Source organism: Lynx rufus, unplaced genomic scaffold (genome assembly GCF_022079265.1).
Source record: "Lynx rufus isolate CCGP_SWC_20201006 ecotype Redwood Valley unplaced genomic scaffold, mLynRuf1.p SCAF_4, whole genome shotgun sequence".
NCBI lineage: Eukaryota > Metazoa > Chordata > Mammalia > Carnivora > Felidae > Lynx > Lynx rufus.
In genome coordinates this window covers 80,119,496-80,139,356 of record NW_025814856.1, presented here as the reverse complement: position 1 = coordinate 80,139,356, position 19,861 = coordinate 80,119,496, and the positions used below count along the sequence as shown (strand labels likewise).

Genomic DNA, 19,861 nt, shown 5'->3' with positions numbered 1-19,861 from the left:
AAGGTAAAATCTTAGGTTTTCTCAATCTTATTTTTCATTTAGTAAATAACTGGCTTACTCTTATTAGAAGAAGTTAGATTTTGGGGCGGGAAAAGGGGCTATTTCCACTTCTACCCTCTCTTCTACAATCTTTAGAAAATGTGGGTACATTACTGTTAGGGTAAAAGTTAATTACAAAATAAAGAACATTCATTAGCATGCTCGAGATGTGGTGTCAGGTAGACATTTTCCACTTTTAAAAAAGTGTTTTGAAATACTAACGTATTTCTGGCATTCATTTTACAAATGAAGTGGCAGACAGATTCCCATGTTCCCCAATCCTCACATATGAAGCAGTGACACCAAGCCCACCAGGGTGGGGACCTGGTGGGTGCCCACTAATGAAGTGCCAGGACCCCATGCAGACTGACCCTTGTCATTCGCAGGCTCGCCCTCAGCTGCGTCCTCTAAGCCAGCAGTTTTGAGCTTCCCCTCTGGGCGGTACTCCTCGTCTTGTTCATTGGAAGGTACAGCGGATGAGATGTTTTCTTCTATGATTTTCCTTTCCGCTTCTCGCTCCAATTCTTCTATTTCCTGCAGGCGCTTTTCCAGCAACTCAGCCTGCCTTTTCTGCTTCTTTTTCAGTTTTTTCTTTTTGTTCTTAGATATTTTTCCTATCTACAACATGTTAAGAAAACACCACAGGTCAGTTTGCTTCTTTTTAAAGCACTACACAAGAGTGCAAGTGTGAGTGGCGTGGCAAGCCCCAACCAATCCTGTTTTCCAGGCCTGAGTTATTTATTACAACCAAATATGCCCACAGAGGAGATCGATCTCGTGTGTAGGGTCGCAGTAAAACCGGAAAAAAGAAACCAGCGCCGCCTACCATCATGGAAGGGGACTGCCAGCAGGCCCTGACCTCAGAGGACACGGCTCCAATCCAGGAAGGCTGTTTCATTTAAACGCTGAGCACAGCAGAATACGCTGAGGTACTCTGGCCGTTCGACAAGTAGCACCCCTTCCAAGTTTTACTGGCTGCTGCCCGTATACAAGCTAACAACATCCCCTGTCCTTCCGGTCTCGCCCAACTCTCAGCCATGAAAGAAGACCTTGCCAAACCAAGTGGGTTTCAGTCACTGTTGGTCAACAGCTCTGTTTGTGTTTGGGTCTCACACACGGAGCTGTTGTTATCAACAGCCGAGATGGCAGAAACTGTCAAAAACAAGCATACGAAGTAAAGGGAAAAAAAGAAAAAGCCACAGTTTCAGTCTGCCTGCGATCAGGGCCACATGACTTGGAAAGTGCTGGCAACGACAGCCTCCAGTCTCTCCACAGAGTCAATAATCGAAACAAGCTGCTCGAGCCACAGGAGGGCTGCAGGCAGGGACCGGGCCGTGCAGCGAGCCAGGTGGCATCATCACTATAGTTCCCGCCTGCACTGGGACTTCCACTCCCAAGTGAGGGCTCCTGGCAGCGCATTTCAAGTGCTTCTGGTTCATAAAGTGCTTTCAAGACTTGCACATGACTCATCAACTCAAGACATATACACTCTATCCTCTACTGGAACTAAGCGGGTTTAGGGACAATGGGGTAAGACTGAATTCCAAGCACCTCGTTTCATTTGAATGGACCACAAAATACACAGTACTCTTTTATACATAACTACCAGCTGGAAAACACATTAGAGTACAAGCTTCAGAAAAACAGGGATCTTGGAGGCAAATCAGAAGTAACGTTAAGTGTTTCTGTAATAATCACACTTCAAGCCCGATCTCGACCGCGTCACCCCTTTCACCAGACTCTGCCAACGGCACCCCAGAAAGTGCTCAGGGAAAATAAAGATCAAACGTGGAAGGGCTCTAACTATCCCAACTCTAAAAAATCCCTTCGACTTGTCAAAGCGGTACGTCTCATCTATTCAAGGATACACGGCATTTGTGAACATGCCCGCCCTTTACATTAACACGTATTAAACACCTACAGTTGAGAAGGGAACAAAGAAGGGTACGATCCGATTCCCAAACAACCTTAAATGAAAAAATCGTTGCAAAAAGCAGCAGAAACTAATGTTACAACTTGAAAAGCTCAATAAGGAACAGCTGCTTTTAACAAGAAGGTGAGTAGAAGTGTGTGTGGAATAAAGTACTTACAGGTTTTTGCTGTGGAGCCGTACTCACTAAAACAAAATGAAACAAAATGAATGTTTAGAGGAAAACAGACATATATCTTTAGGTAGGTTATCTGAATTGTAAAACGAAAAGTAATTATTGTCTTTTAATTGCTATCCAGCTGGAAAACTGTTTAACCTCAGTGCTTCTTAATCATACAGATCTAAAGGAAGTTTTTCCAACTCAAACGAATGACTGGCTCTTAAAAGGCACAGCAGTCGTTGTTCATATGGAGCCATTTTTCTTATTTGTCTAAAATTAAATACCCATTTATTTAAAATCCAAAGCACTGATACGAAAATGGAGAAGAGTTCACAAATGTCACACCATCATCTAAATTTGTTCTACAGACAATGAAATGAACAATTTAGATAAGAGGATGTACATCTGTGTTTGACAACTATTTGGCAAGTGTATACAGCTGAAATAAATCAAAAACTGCAGCAAGTATTCCAGAAATCGCATGACCAGCCTCTGCGAGCAGCCACAGCTTGACAGACTATGGTTCTATGATCTCAAAAAACAGTAAAAAACAAGAGTAGGAGGTGGTGCATCTCCCAGAGCCCCGGGAGCTGCAGGACTTTAGCCCCTCAGCCAGCACGCTTGCCTGACAACACACTAGGGCGCAGACAATGTGCAGACATGGTCAAAGTAGTCAACACTTTGCTGCAGCCACTATACCCTGTAAAAACCCGATGTGAAACTCTACAGGCCAATAAAGACATTTGGTCTTCTCCCACCCTAGGGTCTTTTGTAACGCACTCCAAAGCTACCAGCTGGACTCAGGTTGATGTAGACTAACTGGAGACTGGGAAGCGTTCTAACAAACCTGAAACTAGAAAAAAAATCTGATGACTACAGGCCGGCTACAAGTAACCCGTTACTATATATGCCTCTGCAGAGAAGCCTGCAGCATAAGAAAACGTTCAAGCATAGCTGAAGCAGCACGTAAGATTTCATATGATCTTTTAAGGGAAGACAAAGTTAGGTGTATGACAGCATAATAATTGGGGTACCTTCCTTTTCAAGAAAAAGGTCTCATCATTTCTAGCAATCAGGCTCTTATGAAAGCCCCTAATGTACGTGCTTGACTCAACTACCTTCAGTGTGCAACTCTGCAGGCTCTCAGTGCCTCCAAACAAAATGAAACAAAGCTGCTTCAGCTCCCTCACCTGCAGACCCCGAAGGAGGAGGAGCACCTGCTTTCTGCCACTCGGTGGCCTCAGCTGCCATTCTTCGCACATATGCATCATCCACACACATCAGGATGTTCTCCGGCTTTATGTCCGTATGAATGATCTTGCACTTACTGTGTAGATAATCTAACCCCTGAAGGACCTGGTCAGAGTAAAATCAAGAGAAGAGATGGGTTATTAATACCTTTCAACATTACTATTTAACAGTAACGTTCAACATTTCCTTGTAAATTATGTAACATAATCACAAGGCACAAAGGGTATTTAGTAAAAATCTCCCTCCTGCTCCAGGCTCCCAAAGGAGCCCAGAGCCCTCCCATAAGCAACCAATGTGTATCATTCTGGAGGTAAATTTATGCTCATGGAAGCAAATGCATCTATAAATATACTTTTGTATAACAACTTTACTGAGATGTAATTTACATACAATTCACCCTTTTAGGTGGACAATTCAATGGTTTGCAGATGTGCAACCATCACCACATGTTAATTAGAACATTTTTGTCACGGAAAAAAGAAACACCATACCCACTGGCACTCATTCTCCATCTCTTCCAGCTCCTCCAGCCTTAGGCAACCACTAGTCTCCTTTCTATCGCCATACATTTGCTGGTTCTGGACATTTTATATAAACGGAATCATACAAAATGGTCTTGTGTAACTGGCATCATGTTTTGAGAGTCCATCCGTGTGTAGCATGTATTAAGTACTTCCTTTAATTGCCAAATAATGTTCTGCTGGTTATGCTATCCTTTGTTTAGCCATTCACCTGATGGATATTTGGGTTGTTTCCACTTTTTGGCTATTATAAATAATATTGCTATGAACATTCAGGCATGAGTTTCTGTGTGGACACATTTTCATTTTTCTTGAATATATACCTGGGAGTGCAATTGTTAGGTTATATGGTGACTCTTCTGACAAACTGCTTGCTGTTTTATTCAGTGGCCACACCATTTCACATTCCCACTAGCAGTGTATAAGGGTTCCAAACTCCCTTGTCATGGCCTACACTTTGCTGTCTTTTTAATTTTAGTCACCCTGCTGGGTATAAAGTGTGTATCTCACTGATAGGCATTTCCATGATGTCTAATGATGTGTATACATTTTTAATATTGCAAAAAAAGAGGATTAAATAGCCTCAGTATCCACTAAAACTGCTGAAACAAAGTATCAACAAAAACAAGACCCACAAAACTTAAAGTGCAGTGACCTAAATACAAAGCCAGTTTTTCTCAAGTTATTTCCAGAGAGGAATTCTTTCAATTCTTTCCATAAGCAAAAATATTTTTTTTAAATATCCCCATTGTGTTCCTATACATTAGAAATTCTACCACTCAATAAATATTAGCATTTAATAAATACCATACACTTAAAAAATTTTTTTTCAACATTTATTGAGAGACAGAGAGAGACAGAGCACGAGCAGGGGATGGGCAGAGAGAGAGGGAGACAAAGAATCCAAAGCAGGCTCCAGGTTCTGAGCTGTCAGCATAGAGCCCAACACAGGGCTTGAACCCACAAACCGTGAGATCATGACCTGAGCTGAAATCAGACACTTAACCAGAGCCACCCAGGAGCCCCAATGTCATCATACACTTTAAATCATTTAGGGTATTTGTTCACAACAGAAGTGGGGAAAAAGACGAGAAGATACATGGTATTATCCAATTCTAGTAAGTTCTCAGCAAGAGTCCAATGCTTCTACTGTATCTGGCTAAACAACCTTAACAGATGACAGTATTAGGATATGAGGGGACAGAGGTTTCAAAAGGAAAATGAAAAAAGGAAGACCCATCTCTTAAACAGGATGAAAATCCCTATACTCATCGAAAGTAACTTTCCCTAGGAAGGATTCTTACATGACTTCACTGACCAAGCATCAGTCAAATTCCTGGAATAGGTCAGGTACCTGGTTTGAAGTGTCTGACAACAGCAATAAAGAAAGCCCCCTGTCTCCAAGGGGCTTACAGTCAGAGGGCTTACTGTCTCATGCCTGAAGGGAGAGGGACCAGCCAAGAAGAAACCAAGATGAACCATGGCTACAGCAAACAAAGTTTAATGAGCTCTTGACAAGTGCCTAGTAAGTACCCAAACAGTAAACCAGATAAAACTAGAGTAAGAGAAGGAAAGACACTTGTCTTACCTTAAAAATAATATGTAATGTTTGCAATTATACTGTAATTAGAACATTTATTTTTTATTATTTTTTTTAAATAAGGTTCTTTTTTTTTTTAATTTTTTTTTCAACGTTTTTTTTTTATTTATTTATTTTTGGGACAGAGAGAGACAGAGCATGAACGGGGGAGGGGCAGAGAGAGAGGGAGACACAGAATCGGAAACAGGCTCCAGGCTCTGAACCATCAGCCCAGAGCCTGACGCGGGGCTCGAACTCACGGACCTCGAGATCGTGACCTGGCTGAAGTCGGACGCTTAACCGACTGCGCCACCCAGGTGCCCCTGTAATTAGAACATTTAAATGATGTTTGAAATATCAAAGGACCAGTAAGAAAGACTCTTTAAAAAGAGTCTTTCCATAAAGAATAAGGTTATAATCCAGACAGGAGCACAATCCAATGGGCCTATATGCTCTTCACCGACATCCATGCATCTTCTTTGCTCAAACTGAAATAATACAGGGAATTTTAATATCTGAATAATGAGAGATTCTGAGAAGTATAAGAAATTAATGGACAGGAACAGTGATGATTTCTAACCTATGGAGGGCAAACGGACAAGATTTTTTGAGAAAATTTAAACAGTTTAAAATTATCCCAACTGAAACTGCATTTCCATTATCAAATATAAACTCCAAGCAAAAATGTCCCCATCTCTCCACCTCCATTCCATGCTCAAGGCTCTCCTATTTCTCCACCTGAGCTCCTTCACGGAGATCAGGCTGTTTCACTGTGTGGGAGGCCACACAAGTAAGAGTTAACGCGATCCGGTATTCAAATGTGTTCCTAGGGGTTGCCAGTGACCAGGAAGCACTTGAGATGAACAAAGTGTTCCCAGCAAGGACTTAAGGTACCAGATTTTTTAAATACCTGCAGTTACACTCCATTGGGTTATCCTTCCTTAAGAAGCAGAGCTTATAATGTCTGACAATGAACACAGTGAAAGACTTGACCCCTAGGACAAATTAATTAAGATAATGCAAATCTTCAAGGAAATAATTAAGGGACACAGTAAGTATGGTGTTAAAACACGACCTTGGGATTCACACCAGTCCTACACTGCTGCCAGATCATTCTCTCACTGGACAAAGTACTGTCTGAGCTTCCACTTCCATATTCATAAAAGGCGGGGAGGTGTGTGTATATATCTACTAAATAGAAATATGGTAGGAATTAGAAATAACCTATGGAAAACCTACAAAAAAACAAGGTTTAGCTCATAGGAAGCTCCAAATAAAGGACAGAACTGAACTAAGTCACAACACTTGTACTGGTATTGACTAAGTAACTATAACTTCGTTAAGTCACTTAATAAACTTCTCTGGGTCTCACTTCTCCCACTCGGAATGTGAATGGGCTATACCTGATACGTTCTGTGCTACATCCCAGCAATGAAATTGTGGTTTAGTAATTTCCTTTAGTTCTGGACTACATGCTTTAAAAAAGCCTTTAGCTACAGACTAAAAAGAATGGTGTTATTTTTAAAGATAGCATTTCTTTTCTTAATGAAGTTTTAAGCAATAAAGAGCCCCAGAATCACTAAAGTAATGATGGGCAATCTCCCAACCATTTAAGCAGAGCATCTATGATGATGCACAAAAAAAGAGAAAAGCAGTGAATAAGCTACATGCCCATGGGTAGATCTTCTCTTGCAAAACCTGAAAAAAAAAAAAAGTTCAGAAAAGGCTTTAGCAATTTCCCGAGTTTTCCTTCACTTGCCAGGCACAGTTTATTTGCCTTTCTTGCCTAAAAAGAAAAACACATACTTCGCCTCATCAGCAGGAGGCAGCAGAGGCTGCAGAGACACCCTCCAACTGCCATCTGTGAAAATCTACAGCCGCCATGAGAGCAGAGATAATCCAAGCACAGACGGGCCAGGGACTGGGCAGGACCTCACACTCGGAGGAGCCAGATCACACCGCCCAGGAGCAGGGCCAGTTCTCTCCTTGTGAAGCCAGACCCGCAGGTTAGCGGCAGCACAGCCGTGAAGCAGAGACCAGGGCTGGGAGCCAGGAGCCCCCGGTTCCGGTTCAGAAACAGATTAGCTATGGCTTAGAGCGAGTCCCCTTCCCTGACCTCAGATTCATCCGTAAAATAAGACGCTTGTCAAGACCGTCTCCAGGGCCTCTTTCTCTACACCTGTGAGGATGGTGAGATCATCTATTACTGGCGTGAATGACATAAACCTACTCCTCCCTACCATGGCTTGCTACAATGGGTCCCGTAATCGTGCAGATACAAGAGGAGGAGTAGGTCAAGAGGAATGTGGGAACTTCTCTCAGGGCTGTGTCCCTCACTCTGCTCACCGCCCAGAAAGCACAGCTTCCCCCCAAATCCTAAATTGTGAAGACAAACAGAATGAGAGCAACTTCCCAAATTATTTTCTGACTCTGGTTACCACATGGGGACTTCCTTCCTCCCCCACCTGAACAAAGGACATGGGGCCAGGAGACTCGGCCTGCCCCTAATTCTGTGAGTAAGGCCTTGCTAATGCAGCATGGAGGGAAGCCCAAATGGTAGCCAGAGGGGCTGGCCCACGCAGGAGCCTTTCACCAAGACAGTAACCCCTCGTGGTGTGCACAGAAACACCAGAAGGGCTCTCCTCAAGCCTAGAAACTTTCCCACTAGAAAAGCTAAGGTTCCCACTGGATTTCTCTTCCTCATTCAACAGATACGAGGTAAACCCTACAACCTGCTTCTGACAATTGTGGTGTTCAACTGAATGGAGGACTGTGGGAATCCCAGCTCAACAGAGGGGGCAAGAACTGGATGCACATGCAGACAAAAGTCTCAGTGGGCACTGTCCTTGTTTCTTTGTCCCGAACCAGCATTCTGCTCCATGTTCTAACTCGCACTACTGAGAATTCATGAGAAAACCCTGCCGTGATGCCTCCGAACGTAGTTGGGACTAAAGAGCAAGCCAACGTGCCCAGCACGGAGACCACACGGCACAGAGCGAGCTGGGCACGAGGCTCACCACTCTTCAAAGGGAGCGACTGCACCACCTTCCTGAGTTGACGACCCAACATTCTGAGGAGGAGAGTCCCAAGTTAGGTCAGAATATGTATCACCATGAAGAATAAACCCAAGAACATGAAAGTGTTTACCCACTTAAAATTAGTCTTCTGTTCTATAACTGAAAACTGGCACAGTGATAATGAATTCGCTGATCACTAGGAGCGGCAGAATAAATGAAATGGCAAATAGATACTAAGTGTAGACCAAAGCAGTGATAAGAGGTGAGTCAGCTGGCCCAGGTAGGGCCAGGCTCTTCCTATGCTCCCAGGGCTCCTGCCCCACGGGGGAGGGGGGGGGGTTGGAAAAAGCCCCTCAGCTTACACATGCCATGCCGATTACCAATTACTTTGTAAATAAAATCCAATGGTTCTACTTTTTAACAATCTGCCAGCTCTCCTATTAAGGCAAAGAGAACCATTTACCACAAACAGAGACATGAATGCACACTTTTCACAAAGATATGCTACAATTTAAATGCTCCCAGACCTTTCTACATAGACACTTCAGAGCACCCTGCAGTTGAGAGAATGGGTTCTGGAATTACACCACCTGAATTCAAATCTTGCCCCCCACCGCACGCCAGTAACTGTGGGGCTTAGGGAAGATTTTTACCCTCTCTGTAAAGTGCCCTCTTAGAGTGGAGGTGGTGACCTCTCTGGCCTCATCAGGGTGTGGTGGAGACTGGGCAGCATAATACAAACACAGCGCTTCAAACAGTGGGCGTCTAAAGAGCACAGGAACTGCCTGTGACCATCATGGCTAGAGAAAAGAGTAAAATAATAGTTTAAAAATCCAGAGCTACAACCTGTAATTGCTAATTTTTCCAGTACTGTAGCAAAGTCACCAAAAACCAGGGCCTTGACCTTACCAAGAAGCCACTTCTTAACAGGGCTCCTGTAAAGGACAATGAATTAAACCATAAAGTTTATAAAAGTAGAACATCAGCTACCTTTTCAATATAGAAGAGAATCAAAGCCACATTCAAAGATGAGCAACAGTTGGGCGCCTGGGTGGCTCAGTGAGTTAAGCATCTGACTTCAGCTCAGGTCACGATCTTGAGGTTTGTGAGTTCAAGCCCCACGTCGGGCTCTGTACTCACAGCTGGAGCCTGGAGCCTGCTTTGGGTTCTGTGTCTCCCTCTCTCTCTGCCCCTCCCCTGCTTGTGCCCTGTTTCTCTCAAAAATAAAATAAAAAATAAACATTTAAAGAAGAGCAACAGCATTTGAAGAAGCCACATCACCTGCAGTAGACCTTTAATGCACCACAAATAAACACAGCCAACACTAGCATCCTTTTTCTTCTTCTGGATTCAGAAATAAAAGCGACACATGAAATAGACCTCAATAAAGCTGATTTAAAAAGAAGAAAGAAATGAAAGCTGGGGGGTGAACAGACACCCACAAGAGGCTACAACTGAGCTGGTGCAGCAGCCTGGGGGAAGGCAGGGGCTGCCCACGGCATCCCAGAAGCCACCAGCACGGCCCTTCTCCGACCCAGAACCAGGTCACCAGGGCTACCTGAGGACGGCTAAGAACTGACCAAAGGACTGGTAACAGTGTATCAGAAGCCCTGAAAAAGCAGATGATTCAACAATGTCATTAGTTTTAAAATGATCAACAGGTGGTAGTGTTGTCGACAAGCCCATCAAATCACAGCAAGTGAGCCATTTTGTAGAGTAAAAAGAGAAACGGACACGTCTTCCTTCATTTAAGGAAAGACAACCAGTCACAAACATCCTTTGACCACCTACTGCATGAAGAAGCAGCAAAGAGAACTCACACACGATGCGTCACTCTGAGAGCTCACATGGCAGGTGGGAAGACACAGTGGCTACTATGCGCCGGTTGCCGCGCTGGATGCTTTATCAGCAGTCCCTCCATAATAATCTCCACAATAAAGCCACAAGTTACGAACTATCATCCCAATTTTACAAATGTGAAGACAGGCTCACAGAGGCTACGTGGTCCGATCAGGGTCACAAAACAGTAAGTGCCCAAGTTATTATTTGAAGTGAAGTCTATTGGCAAGGCGTGTATCCACTGCACTTTCCCCTGTTCCAGGTTCTCAACAGGAGGGAATTCTGCCTCCTCAGGGACATGTGACAAAGCTGAGAGATGCTTTCAATGGTCACAGGTGCGGCGATGGCAGCTGATACAGGCATCTAGTCGGCTGGCAACATCCTACAATGCACAAGGCAGGTCCCCATGACAAAGAATTACCCAGTCCAAATGTCTTGTGCCAGGCCTGTCGAACTGTGGCTCGTGCTGTAAGACTCCACAATCATTAGGGAAGGACCCAATGCAGGCCGCAGGCATACTGAGGAGGGCACAAGTAGCATTTTGAACTGGGGAAGACTTTGTCACAGAAGCAAAATTTTGGTTGAGTCTTTAAAAACATGGGCAGAGGGGCGCCTGGGTGGCGCAGTCGGTTAAGCGTCCGACTTCAGCCAGGTCATGATCTCGAGGTCCGTGAGTTCGAGCCCCGCGTCGGGCTCTGGGCTGATGGCTCAGAGCCTGGAGCCTGTTTCCGATTCTGTGTCTCCCTCTCTCTCTGCCCCTCCCCCGTTCATGCTCTGTCTCTCTCTGTCCCAAAAATAAATAAAACGTTGAAAAAAATTAAAAAAAATAAGAACATGGGCAGAAAAGAAAAGATGGTATTTTCAAGAACCTAAGACAAAGGAAGTGATCAAAGATGTGCAGCTAAAAAAAAACGGGCAAGGTGAATAACTTTCTCTAAAATACCTACAAAATGAAACTGGTAACCATTTATGAATAAAAATTCCGGTAAATCAACATGTATTTACAAACACCTGGGCATTTTTGAATATTCCTAAGAGATTGGTAACTTGGTTGGCTCTAGGAGAGAAACTGGGTATCCGAAGGACATACATTTTAGAACACTCACATGTATTACCTATTTTCTTTAAAAGATTACTTAATGGGAAAAAAAAAATCACCTGCTAGGAGACAAAAGCTGAATCAGGGTTTGCAAGGGGAAATACGGGCCGATACCAGATGGCAGAAACCCATAAATAGGTTCATTGGAAGAACAGTGATTTAAATGTTATCGGACATTAGGCCAAATACAATTCCAATGGTGTATATGCTGCTGGGCAAAATGCTAAACACAAGACCTCCAGAGCCAGACCACCTGGGTATGAATTCCGGTTCCACAGCTTACTACTTTTTAAGTTAATTCCTAACTAGGAGTGAGTTACTTAACCTCTCAATGCCTCAGTTCCTCTCCCATAAAATCAGAAGGGTAAAAATACTTATTTTGCAGAGTTACTATGAATACTCAATGAATGAAAAATTGCAAAGTACTTACAACTATGCCTGGCACATACTAAGCCCTGAATAAAAATTTGTAATAATCAGGCCTTCTGGGTGGCTCAGCTGGGTAAGCATCTGACTCTTGGTTTTGGTTCAGGTCATAATCTCACCATCTGTGGGTTCGAGCGCCACATCAGGCTTGCACAGACAGCTTGGAGTCTGCTTGGGATAATCTCTCTCCCTTGCTTCCTGCCCCTCTCCACTCATGCTCTCTCTCACACTCTCCAGCACGCTCTCGGCATAAGTAAATAAACTTCAAAAAAATTTGTAATAATCAATAGTAGTATCCCTTTACGTTGTAACAATAATCTAGCAAGGAAGGTACCATTATTATTCTCACTTCATTCATGATGCAATTGTGGCGTAAAGAGGCTAAGGAACTAAGCTGAGGTCCCTTAGCATTGAGAAGGACACATCTGACACCAAAACCCAAGCTCTTTATCACCCCACATGTTGCTTCCTGAGAGTGAACAACGAGCAGTTAGGCTTTAGTCAACAGGCAATGGAGAGGTACTAGAGGTTTCTAAATGCAAAGTGCGAATTACTGAAGCAAAGTTTCATTTTGGAAGGTAACTGCCAATGGAACGGAGAAAAACCTGGGACAGGGAAGCGGAACAGCCTCTGGGAGAGGAGAGAGGAGAGGACTGGCTGGAGGTGATAAGGGCCTGAACTAAGGATGGTGGTGCTGGAAGCAGAAAGATTGGGAGTCAAAGACCCGATGCCCAGGTGACAACTGAAGCACGGCAAATGACAGTTGACAGGGGTGAGTCACACAGGGTTAGCCTCACTGAAGGCAAAGGAGGCCACACAGTGGAAGGGTATTTGAAAGCTGGTGTACCTAGTCTGGTTCTGGGAAGCAATGTAACTGTGAGGTCTATTAATAAAGGATTAAAATACTGAATCCACAGACTGAATCAAAGGGAATGAAGGGAAACTCAGATATATAGATTATTAACTGGGATATATATCAATTTACTGCTTTGAAAGTTACAAATTTAGGGGAAAAAATCCAGATTCCGTATTCTTCTTAAAAAAAATAAAAAAAATATATATATATACACACACACATATATACACAAAACTTCTAATACTGCCTACAATAACTAAGTACAGAAAATGAAAACTGCATCTTGAAATTTTAGACCAGTGGAACACTCGAGTTCTCAGCCTGCAAAGCACAGTGTATGTGAATTACACTGAGGATAACACAGTCATTAAAATCATTTGTTCTTTCAGCAAGTACCCACTAAAATTCCATTAAACCCCAAGAATTTCATCGTTAGATTTACAGACTCTTTCATGTGCTATGAAAGGCTACATTTTGTTTCCCTTTTCTGGAACACAAAATAAATACGAATGGTTCCTCTGGGAAGTCACCTTCCTTCACTGCCCAGCCTGAGTTGTGACACGGTCAGTCGCTGTGGCAACTGCACATATCTTTCAAAGTACGGGGTTCAAGGGAAAGACAGACCCTACGTGAAATATATGCAAGGCAGTATTTCTCAAATTATTTACTTTTTGTTAGAACAAGTAAATCTTAATATTTTCTGGGTTTATCAGAGACAATTAAGAATTTTTTTCAGAGTTTTAACAAGATGATTTTTTTTCAGAGTTTAGAGTTGCCACTGATAGTTATAAATACTGAAGTGTTATTTAGGGATTGAAAAACTGACGTTAATCACAACCCCCCCCCCCCCCACACACACCATGTTAAAGGGAAATTGTTTTTTCATTTGAGCTATTAACCATGTTAAAATACTAAAGTGCTACTATCTAAAGTCTAAAGGGGAACAGATATTATTAAACAAAATTTGGCCACAAGTCTGTATACCTAACATAATACTATGTACAAGTATAGCATTCCACTGTATAAGCCAAGGCAAAGAGCCCCTCTCCCTCCAGCCTCTCTTTCTGTGTAACATATATAATGTTAGAAGACAAGCTGCCAATTTGCACTGCAAAGAGACAAACATAAATGGTGAACACTCAGGCTGACTCAACAATACTACCTATACACAATTTCAAAAGTTAAAAACCTACTTATATGCATATGTGCAAATACCATCTATACTACAATTGTAAGGAAGGTTCTTTTGTAGGCTTCTCTTGAATTCACAATTCTTAATTGTAAATCATTCCCTGATTCTTTACCTATGTAAGAATTCTGAACTGAGGCCTGTATTTCAGGTCTGGAAACCCCTGAGCAGGCCTTGCTCAAGCTCTGGGCCCTGGGGACAAGAGAAGGGCACCAAATCACCTAATCCTCTTCTCAAGCAACCAAGCAACAACCCCCGCCCCCCCAATATTACTTCCTTTGCAACATTATCCTCGGCAATTATCCATGATGTCAGAACAGGTAATTCAGAATAAGTCATATCTCCAACTTTCCTAATTTAGGCTAGCAAGGCAATGAGGAGCAAAGACTGATATATCCCATACAGAAAACTGAATCTGGTAAACATTTCTCATTACCAGATCTGATATGTGTATATTTTCATTCTAGAAATATTTGCAGGAACATCATAACCAAACCAGACCCCAGCTAGAGGTTTTCTTTTGTCAAGGCAATTGATCAAAATACAAATCTAATACAATATTCCCTATACAACTTTTATTTTAAAAAATTTTTTAATGTTTTTATTTATTTTGACAGAGAGAGAGAGAGAGAGAGAGAGAGAGAGAGAGAGACAGAGCATGAGCAGGGGAGGGGCAGAGAGAGAGGGAGACACAGAATCCGAAGCAGGCTCCAGGCTCTGAGCTGTCAGCACAGAGCCTGACGTCGGGCTCGAACTCACAGACCAAAAGATCATGCCCTGAGCTGAAGTCGGACGCTTAATCAACTAAGCCACCCAAGAGCCCCCTCCCTATACAACTTAAACATGCCTTGTATTATCTTTCATCTAGACTCTATCCAAAGATATGCAGAAATAGTAAACAAACACAAATTATCTATTTCTTCTGAACTATTTTCTAAGGAACTAAGTGGGACATTTTGTAGTAATGACATTAGATAAAACAATCTCTCAGTATACCATACCATTTACTTTAAATAAAAGATCAATACACGAAAAGAAATGCATGCCTGACATTTACAAATTTCTCTCTTTACAAGACAGGATGGCATATCATTAAATAAATATAAAATTGACATAACAAGTTCAAAATGTTATGCACTGTAATATACATGTATATATGTAAAATAAAAATTATATATATTTATATGTGTGTGAGTGTGTGTGTGTGTGCACATGTGTATGCTAAGCATATTTTTAAGAACAGGAATCTGTGTTGAAAGGCTAGCCAGTTAGGTAATGGAGGGTGGGGGCTGTTCTCATGTCCTCACCTGTCGAATGATACTCTTCACACAACGTACTGGGAGGCCTTGGTAGTTGGACTTGATGATCCACTTGAGGAGATGGTGGCCAAGCACTTCGAAGACCATGCAGACATCTGGGACATGGTTAAGGACCATCTGCAGATACATTTCCTGGAGTGATGCAATTACTCAAAGCAGCCATTGCTGTAGCACTTGACATTTCTTTCTTTACGAAATGCAACATCACTAGTATCAATAATACCACAAGTGGTCACCTGCTGTTTCTCACCTGAATGAAGAGATCTAACACTAAGTACTCATATCCTATATGTTACTCAGTGCGTGCTCGTCACGTTCAAACAATGTGCTCACCACCATACACAGAAGTGACCACAGCGAACCCAGGAGCTGGAAGTGCTCTTTGGCATCACACGGTTCCGGATGGACCACGACCCAACCCCACACCTCCCTGTGCTCTCGATCATTTCAACACCCTCCTTCCTGATAATCAGCCTTAATGAAAAGTGAACCAGGCTGAAACCTCATAAAAACTGATGAGAGGAAAACAACAACAACAACAAAAATGTCTTAGGTATCCTCCCTGACTGTCTAAATTTCCATCCCACAGGCGCCTGGGTGGCTCAGTCAGTTAAGCGTCCGACTTCGGCTCAGGTCATGATCTTGCGGTCCGTGAGTTCGAGCCCCGCATCGGGCTCTGTGCTGACAGCTCAGAGCCTGGAGCCTGTTTCGGATTCTGTGTCTCCCTCTCTCTCTGACCCTCCCCCATTCATGCTCTCTCTCTGTCTCAAAAATAAACGTTAAAAAAATAAAAAAATAAAAAAAATAAATTTCCATTCCATAGAACACTTTATAAAATAGAAATTTAAAAAACGTAATGAAGACATTTAATCTTTTCCTTCAATACTATCTTTCACTACAGAACTAGATCAACTTTAACACTATAGGCAGCTTTCAATAACACAAGATGACAATATAAGACATGGCACTAAGACCCACCTATAATAATGAAATCTCAGGAATCTGGGTGTTTTTTTCCCCCAATAGAAATTCTAGTCAATCACGGACTCTCCAGAACTATGATCCATCAGAGTCCATCATACAAGTATATTCATATCATTCATACAGGAAAACTTCAACTGGCTCTGAAAGCCTTTGAGAATATACTGTTCATCCCTGCAAGCCAACAGATAGGTTATTAAAACAGGTTGGTTGATTTAATATTTTCTACAATACCTGGATCTACCACTCACATTACCACAATATTTGTCACTTTAAGTATTTTTTTTAATAAAATATTTCTACAGTGTTCGAGAACATTACAGATTCATGCACAGATAATCTAAAGCCAGAAGTTTTATTTCCCAACTCATTATAAAAAATGGCAAACTAAGGACTAAAGTTAGTAAAAGACACAGAGCCAAAGGCCAATAGTTCTAAGCACTGACCAAATGGGACCATAAGGGTTTCTGAGCAATTTATTTAAAGGTAAGAATAGCCACTGGAATGTATACTTGCCCATAAATCAGGTGGTTTCTCTAAAGAGACACTGTCAGCTTTCCCAGCAAACTGCCTTGCAGAACTGATACAGGAGGAGGGGCTGCCATGCCTGCTCACAGACACGCTCACCTGGGGACAGAGCAGAGGACCAGCTCTATCTTCCTATCTACCAAGGGGGGAAATGCACTCAGCAGCTAGCAGAAATGATCTTGAGGCAAAGGGCAAGGTGACAGCAGCAGGCAGTGGCACTTACTAGTACCCTTGAGTCCAATCTCTAGAAGAAATACAGAATCTCCTTCAAACATATGCAGGGAGTGCTTCCCTAGAAGATTAAGGCTTAGGAGATGCAGAAACAGGATGTCGATCTGGGCTGGGGGATGGCTTTGTCCTCAGGTTTCTGGAGCCTGAGCAGGTCAAATATCAAGATCTGTTCCAAACATGATATAAAGGAGGGAGCAAAAGATCAGTCAAGGGAAGACCCTGGCTCTTGACACACCCAATCTTTTGCTCCTTGTAATGTGTAAAGATGACTGCGGCTAATCTTTCTCTGCTCTCTACTTACACATATGTAAGGCACTCCCCAGCTTGATACTGAAGGTAGAGCCCAGTGCTTGGACAAGAAGAATGTCAAAGAGCTAGCAGCATGTACAAGAAGGATGCTGAGTAATTGTACGGCCCCAGAGAGATTACCCAAGACACCGAAACAGATTGGCAGGAATTGGGGAATATTTTGGCATACCATTTTACAACACTCGGTGATCATACTAGAGGCATTATATGGACAGTGATGGAGCACAGGAAACAGAAGTTTAAATGAGTGTGAAATACTGCCATGTTTTAAAAGTAAAAAGAAAAGCTACATTATAATTTAGCCATTAGGAAGCAGAAGAACTGTCAATAAGGATACGTATTCCATTCATGCCTGAAATCTTGAAGTCATCAATTAACTGTACTACCATGTCTTTATTTGGGTCAGTGGGATCACTTTCTCGAACCTATGGAAAGAAAAATGAATTCAAGAACAGGAAGCATTTAAGACTGAAAGTCATTTCCATTATACCAATCAAAAATGTCTTTGTTTTTAAAAATAAATGATTCAGTATTTGAATTTATAAAAAATAAATTCAATTTTAATTAAGTAAAACCTAAAAAAATTCCTCTATAAAATTTTAAGTCATTAATTTTTCTTACATTATTCACATTTTTGCAGTACTTACACATTTGAGCAATTTTATTTCATCCAAGGCTGTCTCTGTATAATGCTGGGCACTTTTTACAACTTTCATTGCAACAAATCTTTTCCCCCTTTAAAAAAAAATGCATATTTTTTATATTATCAGTAGTGCTCATTATAATAAGATCTATTCAATAAACAGAAACATTTAATAACCTTTCCTTTAAAACAGTACTTTTCAAACTGTGTGGCCATAATTAAGCAACAGGTTCATGGATCAAAATAATCTCTTTTTTGTTGTGTGTTTGTTTTTTCCTAATAAGAATAAGGTAGACTGGGAAAATGTCAGAGTTCATCATGTAGAGTCAGTATTACTCTGTTAACATTTCTGTTTTTGTACGTATGCATATGTACACTGGGCAGCGGTGCAGTTTTATATTATGGGCTCATGACTTTTTTAAAAAAGTCAGAAACCACTGATTTAAAGGCCTATACATTATTATTTTACATTTGAATATTTTTCTGCTATGCATGAATTACTAGAAGAACAGTACGTCCAATGTCATGCAGTATCACTGAATAAGCTGCAGATACATAAGCAGAAGGAAGTTAATACATTAAGATAACCGACAAGAGAACTTCAGACTGGGGGGGGGAATGTCTAGCTGGGTGGAGCAGGCCTGTGCTATGTCCTCTCAGGCCACCACACAAACACCTCTGCTCCTCAGCCAGCCTGTCTTATAAAGGTTGAACTAGACCAGAAATGAAATGCACGAATGACAAAGAACACTTACTGCATATCCCAGCACAGCCAGACAGTTGAGAAGTGTCCCCATCCTAGCTTCCTAATGACATGGTAGCGGCCATTGAAGAGGTCTCCAATTTTCACCGGATGGTAGCCACCTTTTATTAAAAAAAATTTTTTTTAATTCCAGAGAAATAGTAATAAATTCTCTTCCTTTGTCAGTTTTTCTTCTTTTTTTTAAAGATTTTATTATTATCTTTTAAATGTTTATTTATATTTGAAAGAGAGAGACAGAGACAGAGCATGAGTAGGGCAGGGGCAGAGAGACAGAATCAGAAGCAGGCGCCAGGTTCCTGCTGCAAGCTGTCAGCACAGAGGCCACCGTGGGGCTCGAACTCACAAACCAGAGATCATGACCTGAGCAGAAGTCAGACACTCAACCGACTGTGCCACCCAGGCGCCCCAAGACTTCATTTCTTTTTAAGTAATCTCTACACTTTGTGGGGCTTGAACTTAAAACCCTGAGATCAAGAGTCACATGTTCTACCAACTGAGCTTAATTCAAGCTCCCTCTTTTGTCAGTTCTTGATACCATGCAATCAAGCTCTAACTAATAAAATCAGATCAAAATATGTTTAATAATCTAACATTTTTCTCAAAAATATCTTTCATCAAGAGAAAAATGTCCTTTGCCATTCTTCTTGGCTTTTTGTTTGTTTGGATTTAACTTAGAAAGTAAACAAACCATCCAGTACTCCATTAGAAGAATTTCAGATTTTTTTTTTTATTTAAAAATTTTTTAAAGTTTATTTTTGAGAGGGAGAGGGAAACAGGGAGAGAGGAAGAGAGGAAGAGGGGGAGACAAGGGGAGAGGGGGAGAGGGGGAGGGAAGGCGGGAGGAGGAAAGAAGGGGGAAGGGGGGAGGGGGGAGCGGGAGGGGAGGGAGAGGGAGACAGAATCCAAAGCAGCCTCCAGACTCTTGAGTTGTCAGCAGAGCCCAACGCGGGGATCAAACTCACGAACTGTGAGATCATGATCTGAGCTGAAATCGGATGCTCAAATGACTGAGCCACCAGGTGCCCAAAGAATTTCAGATTTATTATTAATTCTAGGTGTACAAAATATGCCCATGCCAGCTTTTGATCTTTCCAAACAACCTTTTCTTCTTCTTCTAAGCAATAAATTCAATGCAAATCTTTTTGGGTCAGTATAACATAACTCAGCGAAATAAAGGATGC

The 19,861-nt window shown here is 42.0% G+C and overlaps 1 protein-coding gene across 7 annotated transcripts in view; it reads right to left on the bottom strand.

Moving 5' to 3' along the window:
• The window catches only part of SRPK2 (SRSF protein kinase 2), a 251,603-nt gene that overhangs the window by 27,857 nt on the left and 203,885 nt on the right, over window positions 1-19,861 (bottom strand). For all 7 annotated transcript variants that reach the window (XR_006965189.1, XM_047096476.1, XM_047096477.1 and 4 more), the window contains 7 exons: window positions 18,673-18,781; window positions 17,922-18,009; window positions 17,612-17,699; window positions 15,214-15,320; window positions 3,320-3,485; window positions 2,130-2,155; window positions 411-657 (listed from right to left, as the gene is read on the bottom strand). Coding sequence is in view for 6 of the 7 variants with exons in the window: in XM_047096476.1 (XP_046952432.1) it covers window positions 411-657; window positions 2,130-2,155; window positions 3,320-3,485; window positions 15,214-15,320; window positions 17,612-17,699; window positions 17,922-18,009; window positions 18,673-18,781 (831 nt within the window). In the remaining variant the exon portion in view is untranslated. The remainder of the gene's footprint in view (window positions 1-410; window positions 658-2,129; window positions 2,156-3,319; window positions 3,486-15,213; window positions 15,321-17,611; window positions 17,700-17,921; window positions 18,010-18,672; window positions 18,782-19,861) is intronic.